Source organism: Drosophila grimshawi, unplaced genomic scaffold (assembly GCF_018153295.1).
Source record: "Drosophila grimshawi isolate 15287-2541.00 unplaced genomic scaffold, ASM1815329v1 contig_848, whole genome shotgun sequence".
NCBI lineage: Eukaryota > Metazoa > Arthropoda > Insecta > Diptera > Drosophilidae > Drosophila > Drosophila grimshawi.
Window position 1 is genome coordinate 16,588,884 of NW_025063692.1, and position 16,060 is coordinate 16,604,943.

Genomic DNA, 16,060 nt, shown 5'->3' on the forward strand with positions numbered 1-16,060 from the left:
GTTGAATTAACGTGAAATTTAATAAATGTATAAATTATAAAGGAAATCGCGTTTCTTATTCAAGAGGAAGATAAACATTTGCATCTATTGAACAATAAGTCAACAAAATATTCACAATTATATGTGAATCTAGAGCAAAATGGATATGTAAATGAATAAGTGTACGACCCAGTTCTTAGAAGGGCTTTTGTTTCCAATGCAACATTCCTGATTGTCATTATATACCCAAAATCGTATTATTCACCATCTCTAATCCACACACACACACAACACAGGCACACACACACATACGTACGGACAGTGTTACTTGACGCACTTTGTTCGTAGTCCGTATATGGAGTTGGAATTTACTTAGTCTTTTTTCCTATTTGTGTGTATAACAAAAACCAAATTTATACTTTACTCAGGGCTTACTGTTCCTTGGGTCGAAACTTTTTTGAGCGTTTTGTACACAATTTTGTAGCTTGGTTACGAATAAATTCAGTCACATATACACGAACACATGTAACAAATAGAACAGCTGACGGCATACATTTCATTTGTGTTATCGATTGCTACCGATTGGGACTGCTTTCGATATACGCTGACGAGCAAATCGGTATAGACACTTCAATTTAAATTCTGGCGCCACTTTGCAGGTGTATTTATTTGCATATTTTAACAATCAACTTTTGGCAATTTTCCTGATGTTGAATTGTAGAGTCTAAAATGTGACAGGCGAAATACTTTCTCAAGAAATAATAATAAATATAACTGTTTTCTATTTCATATATATTTTACTATTTTACTATATTTTGGTTCCCTCATAAATAAAAACAAATCGAATTAATACCAATAATTTTAACCTTCGCCTAGTTTTCAGCTGGCAATCAAAATGCTTATAAATAAAATAAACTAATTTAAAATGACTAATATTAACGTTCACGCATGAAGCAAATTAATCTGTGACCATACCTTAATTTGATTTCTGTCGCCGCGAGTCTGAAAGGCTGTATATGCAAAGTGAACGCTTCACTGTGTTTCCTTCCTGTTTGATTGGTGGACGCCGAACACCGGACACCGGGCACCGGACGCGTGTAAGCTGCAGTGTGTTCCAAGTGTGCTTGTCTGCAGTCGGTTGGATTCGGAACGGTCTTGCTTTATGTAAGCGACTCACAAGCTGCTGCTGCGTCTTGAGAGATTATAATTTCATTTCGATTTCTTAGCTGAGGAGCGCTTACTAAGAGATGTGCAAAAGCAACAATAATAAAAACGAGATGAAAACGTTATATAACGTGCGCTGAACATTGTATACCCTAATATATTAAATATATATAATAGAATATATAATATATATGAAATATATACTCGACCTACACATAAATATATACGGATATAACTAAAGGAAAAGTTAATTTATAAAATACATATGTTATTGGTTACATATTAGGGTTCCTGGTATGATCATAGAAGAGATATATATGCCGCTTAATCGTTTCTAAATCAACGACTAAGTAACTTTCATCTTCGATAAGTTGAATTTTACAAATCATTTATGAAAATCACCGGCCGCCTTTCACTTGGCCAGCTCACAAGCAAGCCGAGCCCAACGAAGCCAAACCAACCTAAGATGACGAGTCAGGCACAATATTGACTTGGGCTTGAACTGCACTCGGCTGCATATGTATTAAGCATTAAATAACTGTGATCAGACCTTATTAATTAGCACTGTCTGCGACTTTAGCACTAAGGGCGACAGTCGTACTCAGCCTCTCGCCCCTGTCTAGGGCCACAGCTGATTGATTGGGCACTTTATGGGTCTGTGAATGGGTTGAAAGATCGCATCGTTAAGTGCGGCGCTTGGCGCTTCGTTGACATCAATTCGAGACCCGCTAACAAAAGACTTAAGCAACGAACTTGGCATTGCTTGCCGCTTGTTGTTGTTAGTTGTTTTCTTTATGCTTACTTATCGCAGGAATTGGAGCACAATGCACGCAATGCGTTTACATTTACCATGTGATATGATGCAATCTGTGGCAAATGGTGTCATCAACATAAACCATTGCTGCTGCGGATTACAATTAGCTGCATAAAATCATGCTATTAGAAGACTATGTAAGACTTTGTCTGCCGATTGAATAATTTTCGTTTAAAATTTGCATATGCCAATGCATAATCAGTGGCAAGCTTCTCTCTGTTTGCTGTTTCACTTTTTAACACGGCCAAAAATTAGCAAAGCAAACAGCAAAGCCAAATAAAAAGCATGCGGAGAAAGTGAATGGCCGCATAAAGTAAAAGCAATAACAATAACAATAACAAAAACGAAAAATAATAAAATATAAATAAAACGACAACAAGAAGCAGCACAAAAACAAGCAACTGAAGATGAGTGACAAACCAACGCCCGTCGCTCATCATAGATGCAAAACGCTGTGCAAAGATTACGCAGACTCCACACCAGGTGTTTTATACCCTGTAACCCCGAAGCCTTCATATGGAGTATGATCGTGTGTAGACAGAATGAAGCACTGCTTATTCAATTAAGTAGATATGTATATATTTTCTTCGAAGTTTTATTCAAGTTTAATTCATTTAACGATTTTTGAACGTTTTATTTAAGAAAGTTTCGTAATATATACAAGACGATCTCTAATAGCCCACACACATTAAGCACTATTCATTTTTTTCCATAAGATATTACGCTTCCAGGGTGTTTGATAGTCGATCCCTCAAGTCTAAAGCAGTATTACGTTTATTTTGCGCACATGCACTTTGCCAGATCGTAAAGCAATTTGCATTTTTTTGAGTTTTCACATGCACTTAGCCAGATCGTAAAGCAATTTGCGTTTTTGTTTTTCAGCTGGAGCAGAAACGAAATTGCTTGCAGGTTTATGAAGTGTCAGTGTATTTTGACGACCTCTGTTGCAACTCGTGTGTGCAACTCGGGGGTAACTCGGGCAAAGTCAAGCCAAAGATATGAAAAATCCAAGCGAGACCAAGCCGCACGCATCTAGACAAAGCACACATTTAACTTAGGCACCACTGATGCGATTGGCATTTCATCTTCTTTTTGGACGAAATTGCCGCGTCAGCGTTAAATTGTGTCAAATGTTGTCACCAAAAAATGAATGACAACAAAGGGCATACACGGTCTGGGACCGAAACGAACCGAATGGTAAACATATTTATGTTGCTCTTGTTTGGTGTACACAACTAAATGCTAGGCTAAAATAGTTAATGTTACAAATTTGTTGCCAAAATCGTTTTTAATTATTTCGAGCAAAGGCGTGCAAAGCACACACAAACACACACACACACTCACACAGAAATATGCAATAACCCCAGAGTGCACGTAAGGGAAGGTGTGTCATTGTTTGAATGTGTGTGTGTGTGTGTGTGTTGGGCAAGGACAAGCAGCATTATGGCATTATGCAAAAACTAAAAGAGCGGAAAAGTGGAGCAAATAGCAAACATGCAGACATTTTTGAACTTAATAAATATCACTAAAAGTGACACAAAACACACAAATCACAAAATAGTTTAGTTATTTATGTGTCTACAGGCCATTTAAACAGCTGAGGCTATAAAGGCATTAAAGGTGACTGAAGCATTTATCAAATCTATTGTTTACTAGTTTCAGTAATTCCATTTCCCTTGTTTAGTTATGGTTGTTTGTTTTATTATTATTTAATTGTTATTACTTTGAACAAATAAGTTAACAATAGAGCAAGCTTTTAGCCTTTGTTAAACATTTGCTTTATGACATTTGCTAACACATTCGCTGATGCGGATCAAGAATACACACACAATATGTACTCGTATGTGTTTAAGTGTCAGACATTCCAGCTTTAATGCGACTAAATAAAGTTGTTAGTCTTTGTAGATAAAAATGACTTCTTACTGTCAATTTTTAGGGTATGCTGAAAAGGGTGTTGGGTATGCTAACACTATGTTCGTGTACCAGTAACAAAGTGTCGCCGCAATCGGTACTTGCAGCAAATTGGGCTGGACGATGTGAATGCGCTAAGAGTTATTTTTGTAGTAGTTTATTTCATGAAAAATGCGTGGTTTATATACAAAATTCTTAGTCGATCATCTTTGCTTAGGGCTAGTTATTCTATTTACATTTGACCCAAACCAGTCAATCCTTATCTATGCACTTACATATACCATGCCAGATACAGATACATTCTAATTTACGACGCTGCGTATGATAACATCTACTTACTTCAGGCCGTGCGACAGATGGTGCAACAAACAATGGTTACATGCAACCATTGAGTCGAGTGCATATTTGTTTCATTGATTCTGTGCGCTATCAGCAGCGTAAGATTTTCTGCTTTTGAAGAAATCATACAGTCTTCTTCTTAATATTCAACGCACTTTACTCTCAACATTATTGGCAAGAGCCAGCAAACATAAATCGAACTAAACGTTAACTGAATTCAACTGATTGTTAGTTTGAGCCAAATCAAATCGAATTAAAATGCACGAAATGCTCCAGTTCCACAAATACAGACAGACATACTTGTGTATCTATAGACTCGAGTGCATCAAGAGCCAACGCAATGCAATGTGATCGGCATACATATATACATAGATATGTTTATATTATTATTTATGTATATAGCCTTCCACTCGATATGATACTATGAGCGCGTATATATACATATGCACATTGATTATGCAACAATGGCCTGGGCAAAAGACAAAAGCCGAAACCGAAACACAACGCAATCGTAATCGTAATCAAATTCCAAATCAATTTCAACAAGCGTCTGGCATCAAGTGGTCATGAGTAGGTTCCCGAATGGGAGCAAAGAGACAACGATGATGCATGCCACAGAGAAATGTGAAATGTCAGCTAAGGCTGCATAAGATGCAGATGGCGATGCTGTTTAAACCAGTCTCATAGAATGTCACTCTTTGTCCGCGAGCACTGTCCCTGCCCTCTGGCCCCTAATCAAATACTGCCACAACATATCATGCAGGTGTACTTGGTCAAGGTAAGCAAGCAGAAAAAAAATAAATATAAAATAAATAAATACAACACACAAACACACAGATACACAGATACATCGAAGAAGCACAATCACAAAACACCTGCTAACAGTTGGGTGAGCAGTGTGATCAATTTGGCACAGAATCCAAATCAAAATGAATAAAATCCAACACGCATTCCCATCACCAGTTTGAGCTTCTAGAGAAGCCTCAATGTTGAATGCTCTCTTTTGGGCACGCACTTCAACTGAGGAGACTGCGATGCCGACGGTGATGGCGATGGCGATGGCGATGGTAACGGCGATGGCAACGGCGACAGTGACTGAGACAGTTGAGCGTCGACTGCGACGGCCGCGTTGTCAGCGTCAGTCCAACCCGTTCAGTATATTTTGAACGCTCATTGAAAATGGTCTACAGGCCGCGCATGCGCCAAGCCAACAACTCCACGTTCACCTCGTTGTCGTTGTCGATGTCGATGTTGTTATCGTAGTCGTAGCCGTAGTCGTTGCCGTTGTCGTTGTCGAACTCGGTTTTTGGAGCTGGAGTCGCGTGCTCAAATACTCATATACAACATTTTGTACGTTGGACGTTGAAGTGTTTTTTTTTATTACATTTTTTTTTCGTTGTTTTTAGTTTTCTTGTGCATCGAAAGTTTAACACCAGAAATATAGAGAGAGAAATATAAATAAAGCACACACAAAAAACAAAAAAGCGAAAACCAACAAACGAAATTGTGAAAATTGTTTGGAGACGTGCCCAGGCAGCAAGGAGAGGCCGTATCGGAGCGCCAAAGTTTTGAAAATGTAATTGAAAAAATGGCAATCATTGATTTTGACTCAGCTTATAAGCGATCAAATGACCTTGACATCACTCTATATACATATATAAATACACAAATGCAAATGAAAAAAAGTTTGTAATTGCTCAAAGGCTATGTTCAATTATTCTGATAATTCCTTGTCCTTTTGAAAAATATCTTGTCATTATCAGCTCTTTGAAAATTATGATTGATCTACATGTCTTCGACAGTCCCTTTTTGTTTATTGAAATCAGCTAAATAGATAAAAATGTCGTAGACAAAAGAGAACAAATTCAATTGGTGACAGTGTAATAATTTCTACAAAACAACTTAATGTCAACAATTTCAGTGCCGCCTTTTCATAGTTATTAACATAATAATAATAATAAAAAAAAACTGGCCCAACAACAATTTAAATAAGCAAAAGTGAACATTAAAAGCCCAAAGTGTTTCATATTTGTTTTTAATTTTTTTTTTGTGGCACTTTCACCTGTGTTAATAAATGAGGAAACAGCTATAAAAAAATAAGGCAACCTCCAATAAAAGAAACAATAATAAAACTTTATGCGCTTAATATTTTGTTAACGCTAAAAAATCAATTGACTGGGTAAAAGTTGTGAAAATCAAATATATCGAAAGACATACTATATACTATATATCAAAAGAAACCTGCATAAAATGATCAATAAACAGGCACAAAAGAAACTAGCTAAACAGTACGTGTATATAAACATGGTATAAACATTAAGTGCAATTGAAACCAGACCCAAAGTTGGAGTCGACTGCTTGACTTGGTTTGCTTTTGGCTTTTGGCTTTTGCTTTTGCTTTTAGCCTGGCATAGACACTGCGTTTCTTTTCCTGGCCACCCGAAACAACATTCACTTGTCATACGCTGGCCACTCGGCTTAAATAGAATTTAGCAGAGTAACTGCAACACCGTCAGCAGCAGCGGCAACCACAAGCTGCAACTGCAGCGGCAGCAAAAACTTGCTAATTTGCCATATACTAAAAGCCAGTCCGGCCAGTAGGCTGCAAAAGCAGCAAAACCCGTGTAAAAACCAGCAAAAAAATAAAAAAGCAAATCAACCAAAAAGCCAAAGGCAACTAACATTTGTAACAAGTTGCAGTAAAAGTGGTGCGTATAAATAGCCTTGTCTCTTTCGCTCTACGTGCCCATCTCCATTTCTTCATACCCCTCCCCCACCACCCCTCGTCTATCCATCTCTTTCCTTTTCTGATCTCCCTGCCTTGCCCACTGACTCACCGCGTCTCTGCCGCCAGTTGGCTAATGAAGCGCAGCGATTTGAAGCTGATGAATTTCACGCGACTTGTCGCCACTGACTAATTGACTAAAGTGAGAGCAGACAGCAGCCAGCAGTCAGCAGCCAGCAGTGAGCAGTTAGCAGCCCAGCGGCGCTTTCTCAATTATTTTCAGTGGAAATGGTAGTAGGCGACCCTAACAGTTAAAATAAACCTTCAGCACTTATCAACTATACATGACAGTTGCAGTTGGCTTGTGCCTTAAGTCTTTTGTTCGAAAAGACAGTGTTACAAATCTTGAATTCTTTCATCAGCGAAATCTGTGCAAATGTTATAAATAAATAAATTTACAGACAATGAATCCAGTTTAAAACATAACATGGAAAACAACTTTTTTTTTAGTTGTGCCTTGACAAATCTTTTGATCTGTTAAATATTGCAAAATTCATTCCTGATTGTGAAAAAGCTGTCTGTTATATAAAACCAGATGTTTGTTTGTATCTTAATTAGTTTGGATTTTACAGAAAAATTAGTGAGCAGACAACACATATTTTATACATCATTTGATGTTGTAAATGTGTATTTTGTAAGGGTTTTAATCAGTTAATTCCCATCGCTTCAAATTACATTTTTTTAATTATCTGTATTAGCTTTTTGTTTTTAATTTTTCATTAGTTGTTCTGAGCATCAAATTAAAGATATAAACAGCTTTGCTGCCATTCTTTTTTTTTCCATAACTTTAGTGTTCTATTCGAGTGTTTTTTTTAGCTAAACATCGAGGTTAACTTATGACCAAATATCACAGATCTTTGACCTGATTTTCAAGTTATAAATAACATTGACAAGGTTATCTGACAATCTATCGTATAAATGATGTTGACTTGACGCACTTTAAAGACCAAACTTTCTTTAAGAAGTCAACAAGTGATGATTAAGGGGCGCGGTTCGTGCATTTCATGTTAATCTATTTAACCCACTTTAGTCAAAAAACAAACTGAACTGATTGCTGCGACGTAGTTTTGTAGTTTTTTAGTTTTTTTTAGGTTTTTTTCTTGAAAAACCTCTAATAACAAAGCCGGCCTCTTGAAGGTCACTCTAATTACAGATAATATTACTCTCAAAAGTACTTTGGTTGCTGTTGATTAACTAAGCAAACTAATGAAGTGGACTACCTATCTATCTGTATCTCAGTTTCAATCTCATTCTCTGTCCCTGTCGCTGGTCCAACAACAAAATAACAATGGACAATGGCACAAAAGCTACAAGTCAATTGGTGCTCAACTTTACCCGTAATGTGACGCCTTGGCGATTACTTTAAATTGCATTGTTAATGATGTGGATGATGAGGTTGTAGTTGTTGTTGTTGTTGTTGTGGCTAGTTGTGCCAGAGGTCAAGTGAGTTTTGGCATCAAGAAAGCTGCACGCAAAGTTCACGGCTAAAGTAATTTCAGTCCAAGGGCTTGCTGAGTGATTGATATAAGCAATAAGCATGTCTATTATAAAATTCAACAATTGCTGATGTTTTCTAACATTACTTTCCCTGCTCTCAGCACATATTGATAGAGGTATTTAAATCATATACTATATATATACAACATGATATATTGGTCTGAAAGTATTTTGTAGTTCTAACAGAGTACTCAACACCTTAAGTATAATTGTCAACTAATATGTGCTTCAGCAATTAGTTCATCCAGCAGTCAAGTAATACTAAGTGTATGACAAATTCAAACAATTTAAACGTTTTCTACTTGAGGTAACTACATATGTACAAATGTCAACGTTGGTGGCTGGCCCCAAGCACTGCGACAGTTTCACTTCCGTCTAATGCGTCTTAACAATGTGTCAAGTTAAATAACAAACGAAATTATGAATAAAATGAAAATGAAAATGGAAATGAAAATGAAATTCAAATGTCAAACAATCATAACACAAATTGCTTCAGGCAGGGACTAGGCCATTGTGCATATACATACATACCAATGCATATGTATCTGTATCTGTATCTATATCTGTATGTGTAAGTAAACATTGCTATATAAGCATGTGAAGTATGTTGCCTATAATGTTAATAGCAATAACAAACGGCAAAAAAATTACTTAATAGCAACTTAATTGTTGCCACACACACACACACACACACACATGCATGCATATGCGCAGAGCGGTAGCAGCAGCAGCAGCAGCAGCAGCAGCGCAGTCAACGTTGACGTCTAATGCGCTTCAGTGACGTCGCCGTGGTCTTTGCCGGCGGATTGGAAATGCACTCACCGAAGATTGGCTCACATTTTGTGTTAGTAGTTGTTGTAGTTGTTACTGTTGTTATTATGTTTGTTGCCGCAATTGAAACAAATGATTTGCCTTTTGATTGTGGCCAAAGTAACACACACACACACACACACACACACACACACACACACACACGCACACAGAGAGATTGTTCAATTAAATACAGTTTTTTACACGTTTGAAGTTTATCGAATTTTGCATGTGTGGCCAAAAAAAAAAAACAAATAAAAAAATATGCAAGTAGAAAACAATTTTGGTGAAAAAACTTAATTGTGCTAGGAAGTTGCATGTAGCATGTAGCATTATGCAACGTGAATGATTGAAATTAACTACAATTTATTGTTATTCTTAAATGTTTGCTGGTTACAACTCTTGCATAAGCTCAAATGTGCTGTTAAAATTACAGAGGCGTTGAAAAACAAAAAATAATAATAATAAATTATCAAATTTGAGCTAAAGCATATAATTTGTCGCATTACATGTTGTAACACAAGTAATTTATTTCTCAAGCTAAAATAGTTTTGTTTTGCGTTTTTTGGAGTAATTCATCAAATAATGGAACATTTTTGTTTTATTTAATGCGAAAATTGCATTTAATTAAACGAACGCTAAAATTGGTTGTTCACTTTCTGACGAACATTAAATGACGTTTGTTTTGCGGTTTCCCCAACTCGGCCACGTAACTGGAATCACATATCATTATTATCACAGACATTGCCAGTTGAATGCAATACAAGTGATCGCCGCAAGCTTTGATCCATATACAAGGTATTAAGTGTGACTTGCTGGCCAACTGGCCAAATCAGCCAAGCGACTAGCCAGTTGTAGTTAATATACACTCGGCATTTGGCTGCCTGGTTGTCCCAAATATATGCACAAGTTATTAAATCAAATGGCATACAATTTGCACAACACGAAACGGAAAACCGAAATTTGAGTGAAATGAAAAATTGAAAATTTATTGCCAATATTGACAGCCAGACGACAAGTGTACAAATTTCACATCTGTCGATTAAACAACAAAAACGCAAAATGTTTCACTGAAATCCAGAAGAAATATGTAGTTGCAATGGGGGAGGCGTAGCGGCTGTCAAAAATTGAAATCGATTTTATTGTGAATTATTGTGCAAAATAGACAGACAGATCCTCGTGGCCAAATATGACGCAAGATTGATGACGATGACGATGGCGATGTCGATGTCGATCTTGGCCAGCTTATTGCTTTGATTGTGCGGAACAACTTTTTTACGGTCCATTGGCGTCTGGCTGAGCAAGTACGAGTGAACGAGTACTCCTAGGCTATAGCCTATCGAACCATTTAGATTTCACTTAATTACCGTAGTTAAATCATAAATTTAATGAGTGCCATAGAAAGCGACGTCGCAACGTCGAATATTGCTGTCCATCGTCTACGTGGACGATGGCGTTGACATGTTTTAGAGTCCAGCAGCGAAGCCGTTAGCGAAATAAACTGTTAGATAATCTTGTCAAAATGAAGAAAAAAACAAAAAAGAAAAAAAAAAACGAAAAATGAAAGAAAAAAATGAAAAAGAAAAAAAAAGCTCATAAAATAAATAAAATGCACTCGCAAACCGGCAACGCTTATGGCCAAAGTATTTGGCACTGACTGAATATCTCTTAACTGACTAACTAACTGAGCCGACTGACTGACTACGTGTCGTGCATTCTAAATGGCCTCTGCAACTGCGCCGCAAGCCGCAAGGCATAACAAGCAGCAAGTTGGCAACTTGTGTGTACTGGAATGTGTACGGGAACCGGACTGTAACTGGAAATGGTCATGGAACTCTGCAACCAACTACAACTCTGATCACTTGGTAAAGCTGTGGTGATTTATCCACAGCCTGTTAATATTGGGCTGTAAGCCAAGTCGGAACACGCAGGGTTTCTAACTAAATGCTTTCAACTGGGTATGCCGCCTCGAATTGGTTTACTTTCTAGATTGATTCTGTAATAAAAAACCTGTCATTTATGAGCACCTTTTACGAATACATTCTTGATTTCAGGTTGTTGTATTTGGTATTTTTTTTCTGTTTGTCGTATTACTTATTTTGCCGCTTTCTTCGACAATTGCAGAGCTCTAAAATGAGCAGTTTAATGCGAATGAGAGCTGTGCACACACAGCCTCTGCTGCATCTGCTGCTGCTGCTGCTCCAGTTGTCGATGCTGATGAGCAGGATTGAAGCGTTGCCCACAATAAAACAGCAGCAGGGACAACATGGTCGCACCAACTTTGTGCAGCAGCTGGAAAAGAGCTTCTTTCAGCCGCGTGAAATCGAACAGACCATTGACGAAGTGCAGAAAATATTGGCCAATGATCCGGCACTGCCCAGGCTGACACGGTAAAAACAAAAAAATAAATAAATAAGCAAAAAAATATATTACAAAACTAAGTTGTTCGTGTCTTTTATTTAAAAAGTTAGACAAAGAATTAATCTAAATGAGCTTCTTTTGCAGCGGCGAGATCGAAGAGCTATACGAGAAGGTCACGCGGGAGGAGTACGAGAAGAGCATAGAGGCGGGCGACATGAGCCGGGCGGACAGTATGCGGGCCCTGATGTTGGTCCTGCCTTACAATACAGACAACAACACCGAAGAGAATCTGCAGGAGCTGTATACGCGTCCGCCGGTGACGCGCGTTATCGATGCCTATACGCCACCAAATCCCATCAAGTTTCTGACACCCGATCCGAGTGCTGTGCCGCGCAGCACCATACCCGGCGGCAATCCTGATGTGGCCGCCACTACCTATAAGCCCGCCTATGGCAGCAACCTGCAAAAGCAGCTATTCCCGGCACCCACTGCCACAACATATCATCCGCCGGCACCGGCGCCCGTCATGTATCAGCTGACACCATCGCTGGACAGCAAGCCCAGCATGGAGTTCCAACCAGTCACCAAGAAAACATACGACTATGCCCAGTCCCAGGCAGCGATCCGTCCGGTGGCGGCACCGTTTTCCGCTCAGCGCTTCAGCTCGCATTACAGCGCGAAAAATGCGCAGTTTCTCCGCAAGCCGAAGCCGTCGGTGGTCGCCCAGACAATCAGCAGCAGCACGGTGAAACCAGTGGCAGACATACTGGAGAGTCTGGGCATTGTGGGTGGCGGCGGTGGTGGTGGACAGTCTACACATAAGCGCTATGCCATCGATGATTACTACCCGGCAGAGAGTGCACCACAGCCGGTTATCGCTGTCGCGGATTTACGTGGCCTACAGGGGGCCCGCATTCGTCCAGATGCCTATTCCAATTTCAAGCCCCTCAACATTGGCGAGGAGCTGCGCGTCAAGCCCGAGGTAGAGGGTTATCTCACCCGCTTTGGCATTGTGCGTAAATCGTCCAAAGCGCTGAGCAAATCTCAAGCGTCTGCTGCCGCTGCTGACGGCCGACCCACCGAGGAGCCAACCGGCGCCCACACTCAGCTGTCGACGGCAACCGCCAAGCTGCCTGCACCACAGAGCAATTCGGAGCTGGCCAAGCTGCTCGAAAATCTGCAAGAGCTGGAGCGTTTGCAAGCGAAAGCAGCACGCACTGCTAGCACCACCAGGAGCACAACTACTACAACAAGTACGACAACCACAACCACAACAGCAGCACCATCCACAACTTTACCCACGGCTCAACTGATTACCCATGGCGCACCATTACTGATTGAGCCAAAGAAGCCGCGTCGTCGCATCGATCCCAATATTGATATTAATTTTGCGAATGCCGGGAACCAGCAGAGACCAGCCAGCTCCACTGATGAGCTGTCCAAGCTGCTGCAGAATCTGCAGGAGTTGGAGAAGCTCAAGATCAATCCGGAAAATGTGCTGAAGGCAACCAGTCCTGGCACCCAAGCGCTCAGCAATCGCTTTAGTGTGAGCAGTACCACCACCACACCGATGCCAATAACAACAACAACCACAACAACAACTCGCAGACCAGCCAGCAACGATGCGCGCGAACTGCAGTTGATATTGCGGCAACTACAGCAGCTGGAGCAGACGAATGCGGTGCAGAAGGCGGCCAGCAGCACCACAGTGCGGCCAAAGCCAAAGCCGACGCCGTCGCCTGCTTTAGGATTTGGCCTGGGCCTGGAGCCTGGTGCTTTGGGCGCTGCAGATCTGTTGCAGCTGCAGCGATTACTCAGCGATGATAGCCAGCTGGAGCAGCTTTACGAGCAGGCGCGCAACAGAAAAAAGGCAGCGAAGAGCAGCACCACTAGTACCACTAGTACCACTAGTACCACCAGCACCACCAGCACTACAACAACAACACCGCGACCCACAAAAGCTGCTGCTGCCGTCGATCATGCCCAATTTGAGGCATTGATAACACGTGTACAGCAGTTGGAGCAACTGCAGCAGCCGCAACCGACGACTCCGGGCTTCATTACACGCAATGTGGCTGCAGGTGTCAGCGAACAGGTGAGGAGCCAAGGTCTGCCCAGCAATGACTATGCTCAGCTGCAGAATTTAGCACCGGTCGCTTTCGATCGGGGCACCGTGGAGATCTCAACGGCAGCCTCGACATCCAAGCAGCGCCAGCGTCCATTGAATAGTTTTGAGCGCAGCAATGGATTGCTGCAGGATGTGCAGCCCCAAGATTATGTCCAGCTGCAGAAGCTGCTCAGCAAGGTGCAGGAGCTGGAGCGAGTCCAGTTGCAGGAGGCGCGTCCGACTACAGCACAACAGCTGGTCACTGCCGCATCCGTACGCAGCCAGAAAGTGAAAAGTTTGAGTGGTACACAGATTGTGTATGCCCAGCCAGCATCTGCTGCTGATGCTGCTGAGTTGGAGCTGAGCCTCCAGCAGCGGCAGGAGGAGCAACTGAAACTGGACCTGCCTGTCTATAAGCAACCGATGGTGGCAAAGCCCGCCAAGCCGGATATCAGTTCTAGTGAGGAGCTGCGCGAATTTGCCATGTCACAGCCGGCGCATCCACAACGTAGTCAGCATCCAGCTGGTGGGGTTGATCAGGACTTTGAGCATTATCAGCAGTTCTTCAGCAGTCTGGAGGACAATGGCGAGCGTCAAAGCTATCAGCATATGCAGCCCATCTATAAGACGGTGACAACTGCACCACTACCGGCAGCATCAACCACGCCAGCCACGCCTAAGCAAAGTGACTTGGCGGAGCTACAAAAATTGCTCTACAATACGCAACAGTTACAGAAACTGGGCGTGGCGCTGCCCAATGAGCTATCCCAGCAGTTGGAGAGTCAATTCCAAGCTCAACCAACAAGCAGTTCCACAACAAGCACCACCACTAGCACCACCACTACAACAACAAGTGCGCCAGCAACAGCATCAGCGTCGCCATCTCCCACTCACGACTCATCCTCGCCAGCGGTGTTTTCGCTGACAACCAGCAGGCCAGCAGTGCCACGTATCCAACCCACCACAGAGAATAGTGTGGAGCTGCCCATTTTCAGTGCCACCAAGATCATTGAGGCGGCTATTAAGCGGGCGGCCAATCGTATTGGTGTCTCCACCGAGCAGCCTTTCAATTCAATGGGTTTGGGCTTCAGACGCCGCAGTGATGATGATATGGATCTGGCCATCGATAATGGACAAGACGGTGTTCTTGATGGGGATTTGATGGCCGAATTTAGTGAGCTCAACTATCAGCTGGCCAAGCCCGAATCGGAGCCAAGGTCGACCCATGAGGAGCCGGAGCTGAATAACGACCTCAGTGAGATCCAACGACTAATTAGCAATCTTCAGCAACTGCAACAGCTCAATGTGAGTCTCAAAACGCAATCGCAGGCGGATGCCAGCTATTTGCAATCGCTGCCACCGGGCATTGACACGACAAAGCCACGCAGACAGAGTGTGAATGTGGAAAACAGCAACAGCACCACCACCACCACAAGTACAGCTGCTCCGACCCTGGATGAAGAGGCAATCACAACTCAATCACCCACTCGTATTAGCCTCGATCTGGGCTTGAGTGATGCAGACATAGAAGCGGAGAGCAGTATTGGCAAGGGCAGCACCACAACAGAGGGTAGTACCTCCTCCACGTCAACGACAACGGAGGAGTCGCGTAACGGCTCGCTGGATGATCTGGCAGATTCGTTTGGACCCAACCCCATTACGCAAGAGCCACTGCCACCCAAAAAGAAGAATGGCTTCTATTTTCTGGCCGATTGGAACTCGTTCCTCGAGGTGGGCGATGGCGATGATCAGGTGGTGGTGCGTCTAAGTCCCAAAATTGGCGATCCTCGTGATTTCTTGGCCGTGTAAGCCTATACCCAACCTAACCCGCAGCTTGACCCGCAGCGTCACCCCTCCCCGGTCCGCTTTTCCTATTTCCCAACCCAGCTCCAATTAGACAATCAGCTGGCAATGTATATAGTTCTTTATTAGCTACCTACTATATCCTTATTGTATGCGTATGTGTTGTATTTATTTTAGTCACTGGTTTTTTTCCCCTCTGCAGCCCAGGAGCTCGGTCACCTCGGTGAACGGGTTGTAGTCATAAGTTGGGGCCTAAGCCTAAGTTCTAAGAGTCAATAACAAAAACCAATAAAAAAAATAATTCTTGTTTTTTATTAATTTCCATTTTAATGCAGAATGCTGAATGGCAATCGACGGGCTTCCTGACAGCTTGCGAGTTAACTAGGACTCTGATAGAGATTCGGAGAGTGGTATAAAAATATGTAAAAAAAAAAAGTACACAAGAAAATGGGGAAAATAGGTCGTAACTTGTTCATTAGGACTAACATGA

At 41.7% G+C, this 16,060-nt stretch overlaps 1 protein-coding gene across 1 annotated transcript; it reads left to right on the forward strand.

The window, feature by feature from the left end:
• The first annotated feature begins 5,433 nt into the window (after positions 1 to 5,433).
• LOC6565154 (mucin-5AC) lies at positions 5,434 to 15,863 on the forward strand. The gene is made up of 4 exons (XM_001991700.3): positions 5,434 to 5,557; positions 5,614 to 5,783; positions 11,424 to 11,689; positions 11,805 to 15,863. Exons 3-4 carry the CDS (start codon positions 11,433 to 11,435, stop codon positions 15,574 to 15,576), a joined length of 4,029 nt encoding a protein of 1,342 aa, XP_001991736.1. The 5' UTR covers positions 5,434 to 5,557; positions 5,614 to 5,783; positions 11,424 to 11,432; the 3' UTR covers positions 15,577 to 15,863.
• The last annotated feature ends 197 nt before the right edge of the window (positions 15,864 to 16,060 follow it).

Excerpts from the sequence above, each read along its gene's own strand:
- LOC6565154 (XM_001991700.3), top strand. The coding sequence starts at position 11,433 with ATGAGCAGTTTAATGCGAATGAGAGCTGTGCACACACAGCCTCTGCTG. Across the intron at positions 11,690-11,804 it reads GCACTGCCCAGGCTGACACG|CGGCGAGATCGAAGAGCTAT; the intron begins GTAAAAACAAAA and ends CTTCTTTTGCAG.